The 19,084-nt window shown below is 40.7% G+C and overlaps 1 protein-coding gene across 2 annotated transcripts in view; it reads right to left on the bottom strand.

Moving 5' to 3' along the window:
* Positions 1-19,084, bottom strand: part of arhgap31 (Rho GTPase activating protein 31) — an 84,691-nt gene that overhangs the window by 45,519 nt on the left and 20,088 nt on the right. For both annotated transcript variants that reach the window (XM_052014948.1, XM_052014949.1), the window contains exon 2: positions 191-293. In XM_052014948.1, the coding sequence (XP_051870908.1) occupies positions 191-293 (103 nt within the window). The remainder of the gene's footprint in view (positions 1-190; positions 294-19,084) is intronic.

Here is a 19,084-nt window from a genome sequence, read left to right as displayed (position 1 = left end):
GCATTATTATTATCTCTAATGAAGCTTCAAGCATGACAGCTCTTAGGTCAAACACAATATGCCTGCACCAATTCATGTTTAAGGATAAAACTTAGCTTAACCTGGAGGAACTTAAATACGGAGTGTTGCCTCCACTCCTACAATTTTACACTGTTAAAACCATATGAAGCTGTTGCAAGTGATGCCTTACCTTAGCCTTTGAATGTTGGATGTAATTCCTGAGAGTCTGTAGACCCCATCTACAATGCCATGTTTCTCAATGAATTCTGCACAGCTTTTCAGGACTTGAGGAACTGTTTAAACAGAAAAGGTGGAAAATTGCTTCAGTGCTCAATGCATGAAACCTCTTTCACCTTAGGTGATGACTATACAGTTGTTCACTGAAATACAAAATAAAGCAATCTTCAGAAAGAATAAAATTTTTATTCTAATAATTTTAACAGTATATTGTGGAGTGAATCTTGATCTATAAGAACATACAGGAATAAATGTGATAAGGTGTGTCTTTTTTTAGTTAATAACTTAAATCTACATAGCATTTTCTCCTAATGCAGCTTATACCCGAGTAAACATTCGTTCTACATCATTACTCATCATGGTTACTGTGACACATTCTAATGTAAGATTTCAGAGTGACAGTTTGCTTGAAAAAATGCAACTGGGTTAAAGTTTTATTTTTTATTTTATTTTATTTACTTACAGCGTGGTAACAGGACCTTCCGGCCCAACGAGTCCGCGCTGCCCATTTTAAACCCAAAGTAACCTACCCATATGTCTTTGGAATGTGGGAGGAAACCAGAGCATTCGGAGGAAGCCCACACAGACACGGGAGAACATACAAACTCCTTACAAACAGCGACGGGAATTGAACCCCGATCACTGGCGCTGTAATAACGTTGCGCTAACCGCTACGCTACCGTGCCACAATTTTTGAGAGACTGCTTTAAGATTAGAAGGACAGTATTAAATAATACTTTGCACAACTAAGGATGGTGCATAACAGTTCTTTCGCCATGAGTTTCAGTGCATTAATCCAGGATCCACAGTCAGACTAGTTTGGGCAGAAGTGTTACAGAAGAGAGGGCAGATGACGCAAAGTGGGCTATGTCCCCCTGCACCAAGACCATCTAAAATATATAAACAGTGAGCTAATGGACATGTTTGCCCGTGTATCCTCCAAAAGCTGGGAAATTAGTTTCTGAGCCTGGGCCCCTCCACTTCTTCTGGGTCTAGTTTGTAAATTGTTCATGCTTACTTTGAAATTATACAAAGCAAGTACCACAATGAAATGGTATATGTTTCTTGAGCATGTAAATTATTTGCATGCAAGCCTTTTCTTTTGTCACTCCCTTCAGGAACATTGTAGCAAGATGACAGTGTAAATGGGAAGTGTGAAGAGGCAGGGATAGGAATTTATTGGGCCCTGGGTAGAATGGGCTTGTTTGGTTGAGGATCTGAATGTGCAGCATTAAGTCCTGTGTTTACATGCAAGTGGTGGCTGTCTCTGCAAGGTCTGAAGTGGAAAAAAGTCCCCAGCACATTGCTAAAGGCATAATTTTAACTGATCTAAAATTCATTGTGGGACTTTATTTCTGATATTAACTGAAGCCTACATTTGTAGACAATTCCCTTATCAATAAATGATAATTTTCTGTTTCCTTTCCTAATTACTTGCTGTATCTGTAGACTAGTCTTTTGAGTGTCATGCAAAAAGACACCCAGGTCCCTTTGCATCACCCAGCTCTGCAATTTATTGCCATTCAGATAATATGCTTCTTCTTTGCCAAAATGAATAAATTCACATTTTCCCACATTGCAGTCCATTTGCCAGGCATTAGCCCCCTCATTAATTCACCTAAATCTCCTTGTTGTCTCCTTATCTTCACAACTTTCTTTCTTGCCTGTCCTTGGGCCAGCAGTATATTTACTAACCATACTTCATTCTTCATCCTAATCACTTACATAAGTTGTAAAAAGTTGAGGCCCCAATGCTTACCCGCATGACTGACACTCATTACAACTTGCCAGCCTGAACAAGACCACTAAAGCTGTCTCACTGTTTACTGTTAGCCAGCCAACCATCTGTCCATGCCGATATGTTGCTTCCTAACACAAGCTTTTATTTTCTGCAATAACTTACGACACAACACTTACTGAATGCCCTCTGGAAATCTATGGATGATATATCCACCAGTTCCCCTTTATCCACAGCACCGGTTACTTCCTCAAATAACTCCAATAAATTGGTCAGGCATGATTTCCCTATCACAAAATACTGCCCTGCCATAATGTCCTTTGTAATAGCTTCCAACATTTTCTTTCTGACAGATTTAAGCTAACTTGCCTGTAATGCCCTGTATTCTGTCTCTATCGCTTTTTAAATAAAGGAGTTATATTTGCTATTTTCCAATCTAAAATAACCTTCTTTAAATCTAGGGGATTTTGGAAGATTAAAGTGAACACATCAACTATCTCACTAAGCACTTCATTTAAAACCTAAGATGAAGTTCATCGGGTCCCAGAAACATATGAGCCCACAGCTCTAACAATTTAAATATTGTTCAGGCAGTGTTGTTTCCTCATATACTATTAAAGAAATACAAATAAGAAAGAGAAATCATTGGAATGAAATCATGGGGATAAATGCAAAATAGAAACCCCATTTTGAGATGAAACCTTGACCCTTGTCAGTGTGTATCAACTTAACGCTACGTGTCCAATGAATACAATGTTATGGCGCCCAAGAGGGTGACATATAAGGCTACAGTCTCTTGTTCAACAATCTCTCAATGTCACTGGAATCAAATCATTTCCATCCCCACCCAAGGGCAAGGCTTCTCTCAGCTCAGGTTGAGAGTTGGAGCAGTGCCAGCTGGAATTGGTGGTATGGTTTGTGAGCCGGTGCTCATTGCAGCCTAGAACAGCTGCCACCAGCAGCGCAGGAGATGTGAGAAGTGGACTGACACAATCGACACTCCAAAACCTCAGTCTGTTCAAAATCACTTCATTGGGTATGCAGTTTAGAAACATAACATTTACATTGTTTAAAACATCCCGATCTGTATCTGTGATTACTTTCAAGGAATAAGATCCACCTCTGGCCAGAAACTAATTCATAAAGTTAGACGGTTGTGAGCTCAAGTCTCATTTCATAATCCAGGAGGGCAATTCAACATAGTGAAGAGGGAGAGCCACATTGTTGGAGATATTGAAATTTGGAGCTGAAGTTAAATTGAGATCATGCCTGTCTTCTCGTGTGAAGGGAAAAGATCACATGGTCCACTCTGAGAAGCATGGGGGACTGCAGTGTACTTTCCTCATCCAACACCTGGCTTGGTTATTTCTCTCATTGTCGTCTGTCTGGGGTTTTCTGTAAACAGATTAACTGTTACATTTCTCACAGCAGAGCAGGAACTGCACCATTGGTTGTGAGGCATTGCAGCCATTGCTTGGAAGTGTTGACACGTACTGAGGACTGGCAATACCATTTCATATGGCCCTCTTGAGTTGGGAAATGAGGGCACTGCATATGTGGAGCATGGTGTGTTTACTACTGGCTGTCGAGGGGTGACTGTTGTTTTAAAGCTACTTCCACATTAGGCAGTCGACTGCTCTCTAGGTTATACCAACTGTCTGCAAAGGCTTGTTGAACCATTTTGGAGAGCTCCTTGGAATAAGCAGTCATGCTGTGAGCTCTTTGGTTCCTTACACACAGGGGTACACAAAAGACCCAGAGATTACTATGAAACATATTCCAAATGCTAGGATAATTTAAGCCTCATGCAAATACAATTATTAATAGCTTAACCATCCAACAACTTGCAGCAAGAGACACTCCATGAGTTGCAACCTGCCACAGATTGCTGCAGGATTTTCACTACTTGGCTGCTAACCTCCCAAGTGCTCCTCTAATCATGAAGTTACTGCATTGCTCATTAATTACTAATTAAACTTGCTGCAGGGAGTTAGGGCAGCTACTTAGCAGCTAAGGAGCTTTTTATAATGAGATTTATGTTTTTGCAATGCCAATCAATTTCTTGGCTCACAAAATGGACAATTTAAATTTTGAAGCCTCTTTCTGCAGATAGTAAATAGTTGCTTGTGATTTTTAAGCATACTTGCTGATACTTTTGTGTTTACATTTCTTTATTTCTCAGTCCCATCTTTTCATTCTCTTTTTCTTATTTCTCTTTCTTCACCTGGTTTGAATCTGATTCAACCTCCCTCCCTCTGTCTTCTGTCATTTTTTTACTCTCAAATCTTATTAAGGAGATGGACAGTTAAGCCAAACATCATTATAATCTCAGATGTGCCATCTCTGCACTTCAAGCAAGTAATAGGACAAAACATTTTCAAGCAGTCGAGTTAGAGACAAAGTCTAACTAGTGGGGCACACTGTGAGATACCCTTCCCCAGCAAATCCTGAGTCAACGCATCCAAACCTCCATCAGGTGGAAGGAGCTATGTGCTGCATAAGTGCCAGGGTCCACTCACTAGGGAGGTCCAGCACTGATTCTGCCAAAGTTCACCAGGTCAAGCAAAGATCCCTTTATTATCTTCCCAATGGCATAATCTTATGACGCCACATACATAGACCTGAGTTGTTACAGAAAATAGAACCTCTGCAAAATACTGCCGCTTGAAGATTTTGTCCTGTTTCCACCAATAAGATAGTGAAGCCACCTTTTGCCCCTTTCCCATGCTGAAATTTGCATGTAAAATCTTTGGCATTTACAGTTTCCAGCCCACATCCTGGCAGCTTGCCGTCAAAACGTTAAATAATCCAATGCATTGAATTCTTCTTAAATAATATAGTTACGTGAATTCAGCAGCAAAAAATAGTAACAAGATGATGATTTTGTGCAAAAAAAGCTTTGAAATTTTAGATAATCTGAAAGAAAACTTTGAATTAACACATTGTCTACAACATGTAAAGTAAAAGAGATTCTAAAAATGGGTGCAACAAGGCAAACCAGGATTTTTCCATAGCAATATATTTGTCTACTCCCCATCAGAAGAAGTACATTAAGGTCTTTTCATTGACACCTTCCAAGTATGGCAATATTGCTGTTGGGTTTGGCACTTTTGCAACTAACTCATTCCCTGCATTGTGTAATTGCTAAATCGAGGTTTTGAATGGCTGTTTCCATTGCAAGCAGGAAGGTTGAGGTCACAGGAAGTGAAAACTGGTTGTTTGTTTCAGTAAAAGCAACACACCCAACATGTGAGTGTTCTTGTTGTGTTGAAAATGTAACAGACGTAAGATCTGCACCTCAAACTGTGCAAAGCAGCTGCTCTCATCATTTATAAGTAAAGGTCTGAGTGAAGACCTGTGAAAACAGGAAAGGTGGCCCTGTATTCTGTCAGGTAGATTTCCATTCTAAAATATTTACTGAGGCCTTATAATAAGTTTATATATAAAATGTAGACTGTGTGTTAGTTAGCACATACTTCTAACACACAGTCTACATTTTATATATAAACTTATTATAAGGCCTCAGCAAATATTTTATGAAACACATCCATACATTGTAGCGAAGGTATTGTATGATGAAGAAAATATCCTCCTATGCATTTAAGGAGGTAACTGTATATCTTGACAATTTATGAGTGGGTACATTGGCAAATATAATTTATGAAGTTACAGCAAATTTCCTCCTGTATGAGAGAACTGAAAAGCCATATCCAGACTTCTTACGCTGGGAATGATTCACCAAGGGGTTGCGGGTTAACTGGCCTTGGGATCAGTAATTTTCAGGAGGGGGACAGGGTGTTGCTGGTGCACTGTTGATTGCTGTGGCTTGGGAGTAGCGTCCTTGCAGGCTGATGTGTGTACTGCCAATCAGAGGAGGTAGTTAGTGAGTCATAAAGAAGGGGCTGCAGCCTGACTCTCGCTTCCCTGCTACCAGGCAAAGCCAAACCTTGTTCTGATTCCCAGTGTACCTCAGGTGCATATTTTTTTGGGAACTTCTTGTTGAACCAGGTCACGGAGGAGGATGCTTCTTTCCACAGCCAGCAATGATAGTTGTGCTAGCTATTCATTACAGTGCATTTCCTCCACTGAACAATGAACCGAGTTTCCTGGGATGGTGAGGCTGGATATGTTTGAAAGGACCTTCTTGTTTGAAGGAATCAGGATGGTTAGATGTTGAAGTATGACCAGGATATGTAATGTAAATGGTCTTTCTGGCCATGCTCCCTCTGTTAGCTGTTGGACAGGGAGCAATAAAACCTGTGGTGTGTGTGGTACGTGGAATGCATGATTTGGAGATTGACTTTATAGATTTTACTTCAGGTGGTGATGTTTGGGGTTCTACAACTATTAGGAACCTTTTCTATTCCTTCTTTGGGTAGTGGTTGGACTAGAGCTCATTCCCAGTCTCCCTGAGGCTGCAATGGCAATGGATGAAAAGATGAAGTCTGCAAAGTGTTGCAGGGTATGGGAAGTGATGCTTCATCTGGAGATGATGGAAAGAAATTTCTCAGTTTCCTGCATGCCCCGCCCCCTTTCTCACACCATGTTCTTGCTCTGGCCGGGTCAAGCCCTCTTGAGAGATTTTATTTAATAATTATCATAACTTCTTATTGATTATAGGATAGGTCAAAATAGCTTTAACTATAAATTACTGGAGTCAGGCATCAGCACATTCAATGGCTTTTTTATTGTATTCCATTTGTATTAGTTCTTGTGTACAAAACACAGACTAAATTGAATAATTCCTGAGAACAGACAGATGGATTGGAATTAAACATAAATGAGAGCACAAAGCAAGTATGTGCCCACATTTCAAGCCTACGACTTGAAATTCAGGCACATACTGACTTTGTGCTCTCATTTACATAATTTAAGCATTGAGCTACTGCTGGATGTGTGTTTGACTGGGTGGGTACAGTAGAAGGAGGGCCAATATTGTGAGGGTTAAAATTAACTTGCACTACTCAAAGTTACTCTGCATGTTAGCTGGTGCAGGCGTGGGCAGTCATGTACTGGGAAACAGTGATAAATTGCACAAGGTGCGTACAGTTGTGGATGCTACACCAGAAGGCCAGGTGGAGGAATTGCAAAGCAAGAGAGTTACCTGATATACACAGGAGCCCAGGAGACCCTCCAGTCTCACACTCAGAAGATAATGGTAACAGGTAACGGTGGAACTCAATGCTACAAAGCAAGCTCAGAGTTCCTGAATGTAGTGGTGCAAGAACTTCAATGACCTCAAGTAAATAGTCAAGGTCACTGAATGCATCAACAAATCACATAGTCCCCAATACACTACTAGTCTCGCTGTTTGATTCACCACATCCCCATCATCAACTTCTTTCATTCAGAACTCATACTTAACATTCACACGGTCCACTGGATGCTTGCATACTTAAACTGCTAGAAGCCTCAGTGTCCATACTTCACAGCTCAGATACACTGCCAGCAATTTAAGGCAGGACACTCAAAATGATTGCATAGTATTCACTGTGCACTCCTCTTGCTTGAGAGAGTAGGAGGTGTTTGTAATCCTGGTAAAACTGCATATTCTCTCTGTCTGATGGTCTTCGGCAAGAACTCTTCTGGTTTCCGGCAAGAGGGAATGAAATATATTTAGCTTTCTTTAAAAGTGCCTCTGCAATCTCCCTTATGTAAAAGTGCTTGGAAGATTGTGAGTTGTTGCAGATATCTCCAGCTCCATGGCCACGATGATCTTCACAGTCCCTGGCAATGCAGTCCTTGCTCTGCTCTGGTTGCAGATGTGGCTGCAGTAGTAGGCACATTTCAAAGGGAACATCTTTAGTGAATAGCAAATAATGAAAACAATGTTCTTTATTAGTGCCCAGCATGTTAATGACAAGGACTCTACAGTAGTGATGCCACCAAATATTCAGGGTGGATGGTTGGACTCTCTTGCTGAGATGGCCATTGCCTGCCTCTTCTGTGATACTTGCCACTTATCAGTGTATGAACGTTGCCTTGAAGTAGTTTGTCCTGCTGCGTGTTCCCTGCTTGTCTTCTCGACGATCTGAACTCTGAGGCGAGTGCCTTGCAGTAGGAGAGAGAGGGAGGCAGACAGACAAGGTAGAGGGAGACTATGAAAACAGAGAAACTGGGGAGAAAGAGAGATTAGGAGAGGTTGGCAAAAGATGGAGATAAGGAGGGAAAAAAGGGACATTGGATAGAATAAGAAATTGGTATTGGTATATCATTGTCACTTGTACTGAGGTACAGTGAAAAACTTGTCTTGCATACCGATCGTACAGGTCAATTCATTACACAGTGCAGTTACATTGAGTTAGTACAGAGTGCATTGAGGTAGTACAGGTAAAAACAATAACAGTACAGAGTAAAGTGTCACAGCTACAGAGAAAGTGCAGTGCAGGTAGACAGTAAGGTGCAAGGTCACAACAAGGTAGATTGTGAGGTCAGAGTCCATCTCATCATATAAGGGAACCAGTGAAAGTGAGAGAGTCAAAGTGAGAAACAGAGAGAGAGAATGTGGAGAGGTAGCAAGCCTGATATATAGCATTAATGCTTCTACTATTCCCATACACTGTGTCTGATCGTGGGAGATTTGAGCAGCACTCGTAAGGTCACCAGGCCTTTGATGAGAAGGAAAAAATAACAGGGATGAAGTGGGGTTGGGGGTGGGTTGTCTGAAGTGAGCAGTAATTATAGGAAATGATCAGTGATACATGGGTGGCTTCATTGATGCAGAAGATGATGATCAAAAAGTCATACTATTTTGCTCTACCTGCAATCATTATCCACTCAGGCATTGTTTCAGGAGCACTGCAACAGGAAGTCAGGTTACTTCTTTCAAAAATCACCCATGAATTTTATTTTCCTAATTACAAAACAACTCTAGTATCTCTGGCGCAGTGTTTTGTAGATTGCCCCTCTGGGCAGTTAGTGGCTGATGACTGAGGGAAAGTGTTTATTTCCCATCTCTGACTGCCGGTGGTACATCTTTTCAGCCTTGTTGCAGGGTAGTAATGGTGGTTCCAGGTGTCACATTGCTCTGTCAGCAAAGCCTCTCATTCACCCTTTCAACCTAGCTGCAGCTTCATCTTCTACAGCATAACATCCCAAAGCCTTCCCACACTTTTCCCAACTTCAGGCAGATATTCACTGTAGGTTCCATCTGTGAGTCATTTTGGCTGCTGTGGTGATATCTATAGTAACCCAGCTCTAGACTGGATCCAGTCCACACATACCACTGTTTGCAAATGTTTTTTACTTAGTTTTGGAGAAGGCCCAAATAGGATGAATGAAAAAACCCAGAGACTCACCCAAACTGAGTACATGAATTGCTGTATTCATAACTTTGAACAGTATGAGACTGTACGCTGCTGTCCAAGTTTGAATTATATTAAAAAGGCACAGTATTTAGATCTTGGCCTTCAAATATCCAAAGCTATCTGCAGATGACTTTCTGAATACTTTCACTCATTTTACTCTTTAAAATGGTTGCTGCCCGTGACGGGACAGTTTTTGCACTGGCTGGTATGTCAATAGTGCCAACATTCTTGGCCATTCAGTTCAGTCTTCACTGCTCTGAGCCTTACTGATGCAGCAGCCAGTGACAGATCACTTTATTCAGGTTTACTAGCTGAGGTTTTAAGATCACTGCAGCAGAATCAGATTTGTGACCTCAATCAGATTCAGCAAGGTGCTAGAAATTGGACAGTTTGGCCATGAATGTGGTTAGGTCCCACACACACACACACACACACACACACACACACACACACACACACACACACACACACACACACACACACACACACACACACACACACACACCATAGCCAAATAATGCGAATGCTGGAACTCTGAACTGTAAACAGAAAATTTTGGAAGTACTCAGCAGGCCAGGCAGCATCTTTGGAGAGATAAACTAAGTTAACATTTCAGTTGATCGTCTTTCATCAGAAAGTGCATTTCTGGAGTTTAGGTAAAGGGTGCCATCCTTGTTGGTCTTCCATACTTTATGTCACATTGGTTCAAGGTTGGCCACTTCAAAAAGTATCTAATGTACAGTGTGAACTGTCCAGTCCACTCTAAGTGTATCAGTAATGTGATATCTAGGTCTTTAGATCAGTTTTTAATGTTTCTATGTTCTTCCAGGTTTTCTAGGAAGAAATAAATTCTTCCTAATTTTTATATGAAAAAGGCAAACTCCCTCAACAAGAGGTGTGTGCATCCCTACTGTCTAATGAGATATGATTTTTTTAATGTAATGTGCATGGGTGTGCATGATGGTGTTATATCTGTGACATGCGTTCCTCTATTGACTGCCTTTCAATACAAAAATATGCAATGAAGGTGACTTGTGGTTAATTCATGATGCATTTTGAAGATTATAAGAGAGAGTCTGATTGCACTCTGCTCCTTAAAAAGCCTGATCTATAGTGTGAAAAGGATAATGGCACGGATCCTGGCACGGTAGTGTAGCGGTCGGCGTAATGCTGTTACAGCTCCAGCGATCTGGGTTTAATTCTGGCCGCTGTCTATAGGAGTTTGTATGTTCTCCCCGTGTCTGTGTGGGTTTCCTCCGGGTGCTCCAGTTTCCTCCCATATTCCAAAAACATATGGTTTAGGAAGTTTTGGACATGCTATGTTGGTGCCGGAAGAGTTGCGACACTTGCGGGCTGCCCGCAGAACACTCTACGCAAAAGATGCATTTCACTGTGTGTTTCAATGTACAGTACATGTGACTAATAAAGATATCTTAATGAAGCTGCTTTTATAATTCAGGGAGAGCAACCACTAGTAATGAACAGCTTCACTCATGTAGAGATGCAGAGATAAGTTTATGATAATGCCATGTCCAAATTAAAGTACAGGTCAACATACAGGAGACCCAGTTAAACGAAGTAAGAACATTTATGGCCTTCATGGTAGATTCTTAATCTTACAGCAGTTTAGAATAAAGATGTACTTTCACTGATTTTCTTTGAATCTATCCTGTTATCCAAGTATTTGTTTTTCATTGATTTTCCCCCTTTGACTTGAACTAATTGATGTACTGTGACTAATGTGAATGCATTCCATCCAGTCAGCGTCCATTAGCAATGTTACATAATGTGTAAACAGTAACCAGTATACAAACTGCGTTTGTAGATTCTGATGATGAGATGGATGCATTTTGTTTTATAGCATGTGACTCACAAATGATATTTGTTTGAACACAATTAAGCAAAAATTGACATGTTTTGATGGGAACACAGACACAAGAGTGACTGCAGATGCTGGAAATCTGGAGCAACACAGACAAAGTGCTGAAGGAACTCAGCAGGTCAAGCAGCATCTATGGAGAGAAATGACCAGTCAACGTTTCGGGCTGAGACCCTTCATCAGAACTCAATGTTTTGATGGGAGTTTGGCCCTGTGCTTACAGTCATGTTATTTACTGGGTGACAGGCCTGTTGGCTCTTTGGTGGTGTTGTTGTTTACCAAGACAAATAAGAAGGATATGGTTGTCAACTTTCATGTGCTACATAGTGAGATTGATTTTGAAATGTGATCAGGTCTTCTGAGGGCTCACAGCACACAATGTGGGGTTGAGTTGCCGTATCTTTAGGCCTCTGCACAGAGACCACTGTTGTCAACCACTGTGCAAGACAGGTGCTGATGTTGTACTTAGAGTGTGTCATGAGCCTTGACTGGAAAAATAAGCCTTAATGAGAGGATGAAGGACTGCCGATGGGTGTGTTCAAAGGGCTGTGCTTGCCTGAGCCTTTATGAAAGACAGACTTGGAGCCTTCTCTGATGGACCAGGTGTTTCAGCATATTCCATGAACGGTCTCCTTCTCTAAAGGGGGGGGGGATGGGGGCCTGGCCACTCCAATGCTTCCTCCAGATGTCTGCCACGGTTGCCCAATCAAATGTTAGAGACGGGGGCTGTCTGCTCCCATCTCTGTCACTTTTAAAACCTCCACCTAAAGAACTTCCACCATGGCAGGAGATCAGGCATGTAAGTTTGCGCCTCTCATGCTAATCTTTTAAATTAGACCTGCAGACTATGTGAAGCCGCGCTGGAAGTCTGGGGTTTGCATAGCTCTTGTACAAGGTTCCTCACACGTTGTCTGTGCGTGAAAATCTCTCCCCTAAAGATCCTTGAAGAAATGGATGCGTGCCAACTGTGCAGCACCATTTTAATGTGCAATCTATAGTTTCCAGCTCACCATGCTTTATATAAGATTCAGCACTAATTCCATGAGAAACAAAGCAGAAGGAAATGTGACGCTGATTTGGACATATGAAGCAACTTGACCGATAACATCATTACCTTGTAGTTGCAAATTATGATGGTACTATGCATTCCCTGGTCTGTTTCTAAAAATGAAATGAAATTAAAATTACCCATTCTTCATATATTACAAGTATAAAAGTCTTCACAGTAACATTTCAGACTCTTTTAGTGGCATGGAGTCTTTCAACACCAAATTTCAAACTTATCAGTTTGGCAACAGGTTTTGCATAATGACAATGGGCCTGTGAAATAGAGTGTCTCTCCCTCTCTGTCTCTCTCTGTCTCTGTCCCTCTCTGTCTCTGTCTGTCTGTCTGTCTCTCTCTGTCTCTCCCTGTCTCTCTCTATCTCTGTCTCTCTCTCTCTCCTACCCACTGTCTTTGTATCTCTCCCTCTCTCTCTCTCTCTCTCTCTCTCTTTTTCCGTCAAGCACCGAAGAACCTTGCTCTTTTTCTAACAAAGAAATTTGCTTTCTAACTTTGTACAATTCCTGCACCTGGTAGCCTACAATATACTGTGATCTGTCCGTAGCCATGGGATATTTGGTTTATTCTTGTTGATGTGGACAAAATGAAACGTGATGCTGAATGGTTGCTGATGGATTATTAGACATCATAGGCAAATTGGATTATGGCTGCCTTGACCAGAAGGCTGAAATGTTCAATGAGAGTAATAAGTCAAACTGGACCCTGTCACGACCCTGGTTTGTATAGAAGAATCAGTTCACAATAGACAGTGGACAGTGTTGTCCATTCCTCACTGCTGCCTGCCTTATCCAAAATGGGAATGCTAATTAGTTAAAAAAATGCATAGCAAGGATATTAGTACTAGTGGTGTGTTAGAGTACACATCCTGTTGGTCTCAGCTCTTTCTAGCACAACCTGTGGGTTCCTGACTGTAATGATGTTACAAGCTACCTACAGATGGGAGCAACTGGAGATTGTGAAGCTAATTTAACAAAAACAGACAGCTCACAAAAAATGCTGACCTCATTTACATGCATTCTTTATTAGTCAATGCTGTTGCAATTCTGGTGAAGAATGAGGCAACACTCTAGCCCGTCACAGAGCAAGAAACCACAAGGTGGAAGTTCACAGTTGATACACACTGATATGAATATTTGAAGGGACCTATCAAGGGAACAGATGCACTTATTTTAAAAGTCACTCTTTAGATGTGGGCATTGCTGGCAATTACTGGTCACCATCAATTACCTTGAGAAGACAGCAGTATGTCTGAAATTATAAGTTGACCTCATTGGCTGGGAGGCTGAAGTCAGAACATAGGCCAGACTGGTTTCAGACGCTGACTTCTTAGCCTAAAGAACATCAATCAACCAGATGGCTTTTTACTAGAATTTGAAAGCTTCGTGGTCACTTCAACCATGTTTGCAGATTTTTGGAAAAGAAAGCTGAACTCCAATTCCTAACCTACTGTATGTGGCATTTGGAACTCATATTTACCAATTTACTAATCCAGAGCCCTGGTTATAACTCCCAGTCAAGGGCTTTGGATTACAACTCTTGAGCAGCTCTTTAAGCCGATCATTCATGGCCCACTTGCAAATAAATCATTCCAACTTTATCAACTTTTATTGAAACATTTAAAATCCTGAGTGGTACGGCAGGGTAGATATTGAGGCGCTTCCACTGGAGGGAGAATCTTGAAGGAGGAGACATGGTTATGAGAGGGGTGTCATTTCAAACTAAGACATAGGAGTTTCTTATTGTAAAGGTTGGTGAATCTCCGGAATTCTCTACCCTGGAGAGGATTGGAGGGGGAATCATTGGGGGCATTTAAAGAGGAGGCAAACAAACTCTTTTGAAAGATCACGGAACTGAGTGTTCTGGGGAACAGCACAGAAGAGGAGATGATGCCTGGGGGCAGATAAGCCATGATCATATTGAATGGTAGGGCAGGCTTGAGGGGGGCTTGGTCCTATTTTCTTATTCTTATTATCAATGAGTTTAAGTGGCAACTAAAGCTTGATGGGACAGTTGGGAGTAAGTGCGGGTCGATTTGAGTGAGGTTACGTTAGCATTCACAGATCTGTACATGGATGGTGGGAGATTCAGGGTAGGATTGCTCATCAAAATTTGCAATGGATTTGCAATGTACCTCCAGTAGAATCTGCTCAAAAAGCTATTGTACATTCAATTTATATGTAAATGATAGAAATATACTTGCATTGATAATTAGATCTCACCCAGTGGATTCTGTTCATGTGCCTGGATCTCTTGTTTCTGATCTAGTACCTCGGTGTTGTGTAAATCTTAATCCAGGTCCACATCCCTTTATTTGAAGGTCACAAATCAGTGCTGAACTGACAATGTTCTTTTTTGTCATTCAATGTTTTTCCCCCATTGTTAGTAAGAAACAATGAGGCAGCTAAATGAATATTGAACAAATATCCCTGCAGCAGCTCCTTGGTAACACAATGACAAAGGAGTCACAAACTGACGGAAGTATGGTGATCATATCCTGCGGACTTTTCCAGCCTCATTCTGGCAATCTATTATATGGATTTCTAAGTGCAGCGTTCTCAGTGTCTGTACATGGGTGTATCAGAGTGTCCAGATCAAAGGGATATTAGCTAAAGCTAGCCATTGGGCCATTTAGCAGGGCAATGAGGAAAAATTTATTTACTTAGGGCAGTTACTTCCTTTCAACATTTGGCTTTTGAACCAGCCTGCATAACCCTAATCACTACCTTGGTATAGCAAGACTATGGCCACTCTGCACTACTATGGACTTTGTTTTTTTTTCTGTTCTAATTGTGTTCTTTCTTGCATAATGTTGTATAATTTATGTTGTTAATTTATGTTTTTCTTGTGAAGGTTGGGTATCTAAAGCTATGTGCCTGTGATGCTGCTGCAAGTAAGTTTTTCATTGCACCTGTGCAAACATGTATTTGCGCATATTACAGTAAACTTGACTTTGACTTGAGAATCTGTGGAATTCTCCACTCCTGGGGCTTGGTCAGGTTCATGGGGACATCTATCCAACCTCTGCCTCTATTTTGTGTCTTAGTGGGGCTCGGCGAATGGAGGAAAGTGGAATGGAAATAATCACATGCATCATGACTGTCTCTGACTGATTTTCTGTTCACTCAAACTAACTGATGGAATACTTTGTGGGCTTCTTTAGACCATGTTATTCTCCCTGACTGAATTCCCTCTTTGTGCACTGCCGAGGTAAGTCAATATTGCTGGCACTGGAGCAGTAAGACTTTCTCTTGAGCCTCTGCCCTTGATACCTTTGCTTTCTAAAGCTAAAAGACGGTTCTGAAATGCCTTTTGGCTTGTGGGGCTGGGGGATGAGTGCAGATTCTCTTGATTTTCAATGGTGCAGTCAGGCGCAGGTGGCTGTGTGGTACCTGATTCATTCTGTCTCCTACGGTGCAGCAAGGAAGATCCTCCAGGGATAGAGTGGAGACTGGGTAATCCTCAGTGCTTCCTACAGTAGATCTATTGGGATCCACCATTACAGTGCTCACCAGTACATTGAGTGAGTGCTGCAGACCGAGCCTTCACATTTTGGGGGTGAAGTGATGCCAACAGGGCCGAGCATGTAACCTAGGCACTCAGAGTTTTATAAGATACTTTTTTATTAGTGACATGTACATCGAAACACACAGTGAAATACACCTTTTGCATAGAGTGTTCTGGGGACAGCCACAGTGCCCTCTCTCTGCTTAGAGGGCAGATTGAACTAAAGTTTTGAGAAGGAAATTTGGAGAAGTTACCCTTGCTGCTGTGGTGATGCAAGCAACAGTATGGACATCAATGAAACAATAAAACTGGAGCTCATAACCACCCATTTCCATCCACCACCCACCCCCACTCCCCTGACCAGCTGTCACCTGCTAATGAGAGGCCAAAGAGTGGTCCCAGAAACAGAGGTGAGCTCACCACTGGAGTACAGGCCAGGCAAGGTTCAGGTATCACCAGCCTGTAACACAACTCCAGGAGCAAAGCATCAACCAGAACAAAGGCTTGGCTTTGTCCCGCAGTGTTACCTGAGGTAAATCCCATCCACGTATTTATCTTCCTCTGGATTTGATTTAAAACAAACAAGCAAATGGGTGAGCAGATCTGGCAGACAGCAGTGATGGTATTTTTCTGCTGTTTTTAATCACCACTTGTTTTTGTGATTAAAACAGCTGAGTGAAACGTTTTATAAAAAATAACTTTTTAACGCTCTTTAAGTGTCACCGTGAAGACCTGTCACGAGAAAATTCTGTGAGGTTACATTAAGTCAGTTGTGACCTCCCCTTTAGATTGAGGATCAGTTATACAAAGGAAGTGCAGATTTCAAAGTGTCTGCCCTGCTGGTACTCATTGTTCAAAGCAGATCTAAATTTAGTGGTGTCCAGTAACAATACACTAAAGCTATAAATAATTCACTTGTGTTTTATAAAATCTCACTGTTATTTTAATGGTTCTATTTATTTAAATACACATTATAGGTCATTTGAATGATAGGTACAATGAATCATTTGCATCAATGTGCCACACTCAATATGATCTAGTAACAGAATAATTGCAATGATGTGATATAATCAAATCCTGATTTCTTATTCAACACAAAGAGAATCAGAGCAACCTGCAGTAACATGAAGAGTTTGTCAGTTTCCATTTTATGCTCTTGTATGGCCTTCAAACTCAAATGGGGATTTGACAATGATCATGAAAAATACACATCTCTGGACTTTTTGTGAAGGTGATGATGTTGCGCCTCAAATATTTGGCAGAACATTTGCACGTAAAGAGAGTGCCTCACTTTCTTGCAATATTGAAAGGTGCTCTCAAGACATGGTGCGCACAAGAATTTGATGTTCAGTTCTAAATTTCTTCTGTGTTTTACTAATTAGTATTCTGTTGCATTATATACTACAAGTAGTTCTTATTATCACATTTGGTTGGGTGATGCTGCTATTCTGAATTTAGGACACTAGAAGTTGTTACACTTCTCAAAAATTAGTCAACACTGAAAGCTTCAGAATGTTTGGTTTATATGAATGGGTCGTAAAGGCTTGTATTTAATGGATGATTCTGTACAGGTCAATAAACATCATGTGGCACACAAACTATTGAGATTATATAACAATGCATTACAACTGATCCACACAGATATTAGTAATTCCTAAAATGCATAAAGACACAGTTTATTTCTATCCACTACATATGGACCACAAAATTATATTTTTAGAAATTTCACATGTATATTTAGCAACAAAGTTTGCATGGCTTTGACTGGGAATTATAAATTTGAGCTTCTTAAAAATAATATATTATATTTTTATATTGTTCTTGGAGAAATTTTCCAGAACTGCCATTTTGCTTGGCAGCTGTTAAAAAAGAGGTTATTAATTCTTTCTCCACAAGGAGAGTATAAATCAAGGGTATATTTGAAATGGCTAAACAGAAATGTTCCTAAGGGGTAAAAATTCAGATACATCGCTCTTGATATACTTCAGGAGTTCAATGTGTATTCCCAGTGTACTTTTCTATCTATTGGCTTTAATGAACACTAAACCACAGATATGCATCTGCCTTCCATGTGTACCAGCAGTCGAATTTTTTTTTAACCTCAATATTTTAAAAATCAATCAGAAGGCCTTATGAGCCAAGCAGCCCAACAAATTGTTTCTGACACCAGAAACACCCAGTAAACTTAAGACACTGCTCAAAGAGTTTCCTGTATGATATTTTTAGATAGAACATCACAAGGTAGTGCCTTAAGGGCAGAATGTTAACATTACCAATGGGGACAACTAATTATTTATGGCCAAATATCTTCATTAAACCTTGAACCATAATTCAACTGGAAGGAATTATACACAACTGATTTGTTTTTTTTAACAATTTATAAACCAAGAAGACTAAACATTATAGAACTGGTTTTTACAGCAGTTGAACTGAGCAGAATCAAGGGATAGCAAAGAAAATAGTTCCAAACACTATCCTGTTGTACAACGGATACTGAAAAATACCACATGGAAATGAAGTACACTTTTTGTCAGAAATCCAACTGCAGTCCATTGTTTTTCCAAAGCAAGTGTCAAAGGTTAACAATCATTCCATAGCAAACATGGAATTTTTAAGGAAACATGTTATAGGTTGCAACACAGCATTAGACACAAACTTAACAAATACAAGATTTTTTTAAATATGAAGAGAAAGATCCACAAGAGCCAAACAGGAAAAAAAATGCAACTGACACAATGAAGTTCTCCCTGGGGTATATGAATGAAAAGGCATTGTCTTAATCAAAGTGGTTAAGTTCACCATGCATGGTCTGCTGATTTTGATTTTATAAGTGACAAGAACCTTTCTGCTACATCTGCCCCAATAGAAACTCTTTTCATAACCATAATATTTTCAATAGATGTTGGACTATTAGAACCTCAAACCTCTCTCAGCAGGATCAGTCTGGTGACGGTTACCCAATCGACGTTAGACTTCTGTATTTGCAAAAACAACAGTTACTACTACTACTAGTATTTATATACAACCTTTGACAGCAAAATGTCCCAAAGTGATTCTCAGAAGTATTATCACACAAAAGTTGATGCTGATTGACACAACCAGAGAACCAAAAGCTTAACCCAAAGTAGGTTTAAGAGAGCATCTCAATGAGAAAAGAGGAGGGGCAGCGGTAGAGTGGTTTAGGAAGGGAATGCCAGAGCTTTGGCATTGTCACAGATGGTGGAGTGGCAAAAATTCAGGGAGGGGCATAATGCCAGAATTGGGGGAGCACTGCTTTCACAGAGAGTAGCAGGTCTTCAAGGCATTGCAGAGAAAAGGAGGGCAGGGCTTGAAAACAAGGATGAGCATTTTAAAAG

The sequence above is a fragment of the Pristis pectinata genome, chromosome 4 (genome assembly GCF_009764475.1).
Source record: "Pristis pectinata isolate sPriPec2 chromosome 4, sPriPec2.1.pri, whole genome shotgun sequence".
NCBI classification, from domain to species: Eukaryota; Metazoa; Chordata; class Chondrichthyes; order Rhinopristiformes; family Pristidae; genus Pristis; species Pristis pectinata.
The sequence above is the reverse complement of the archived record's forward strand: the minus strand, read 5'-3'. Positions and strand labels throughout refer to the sequence as shown.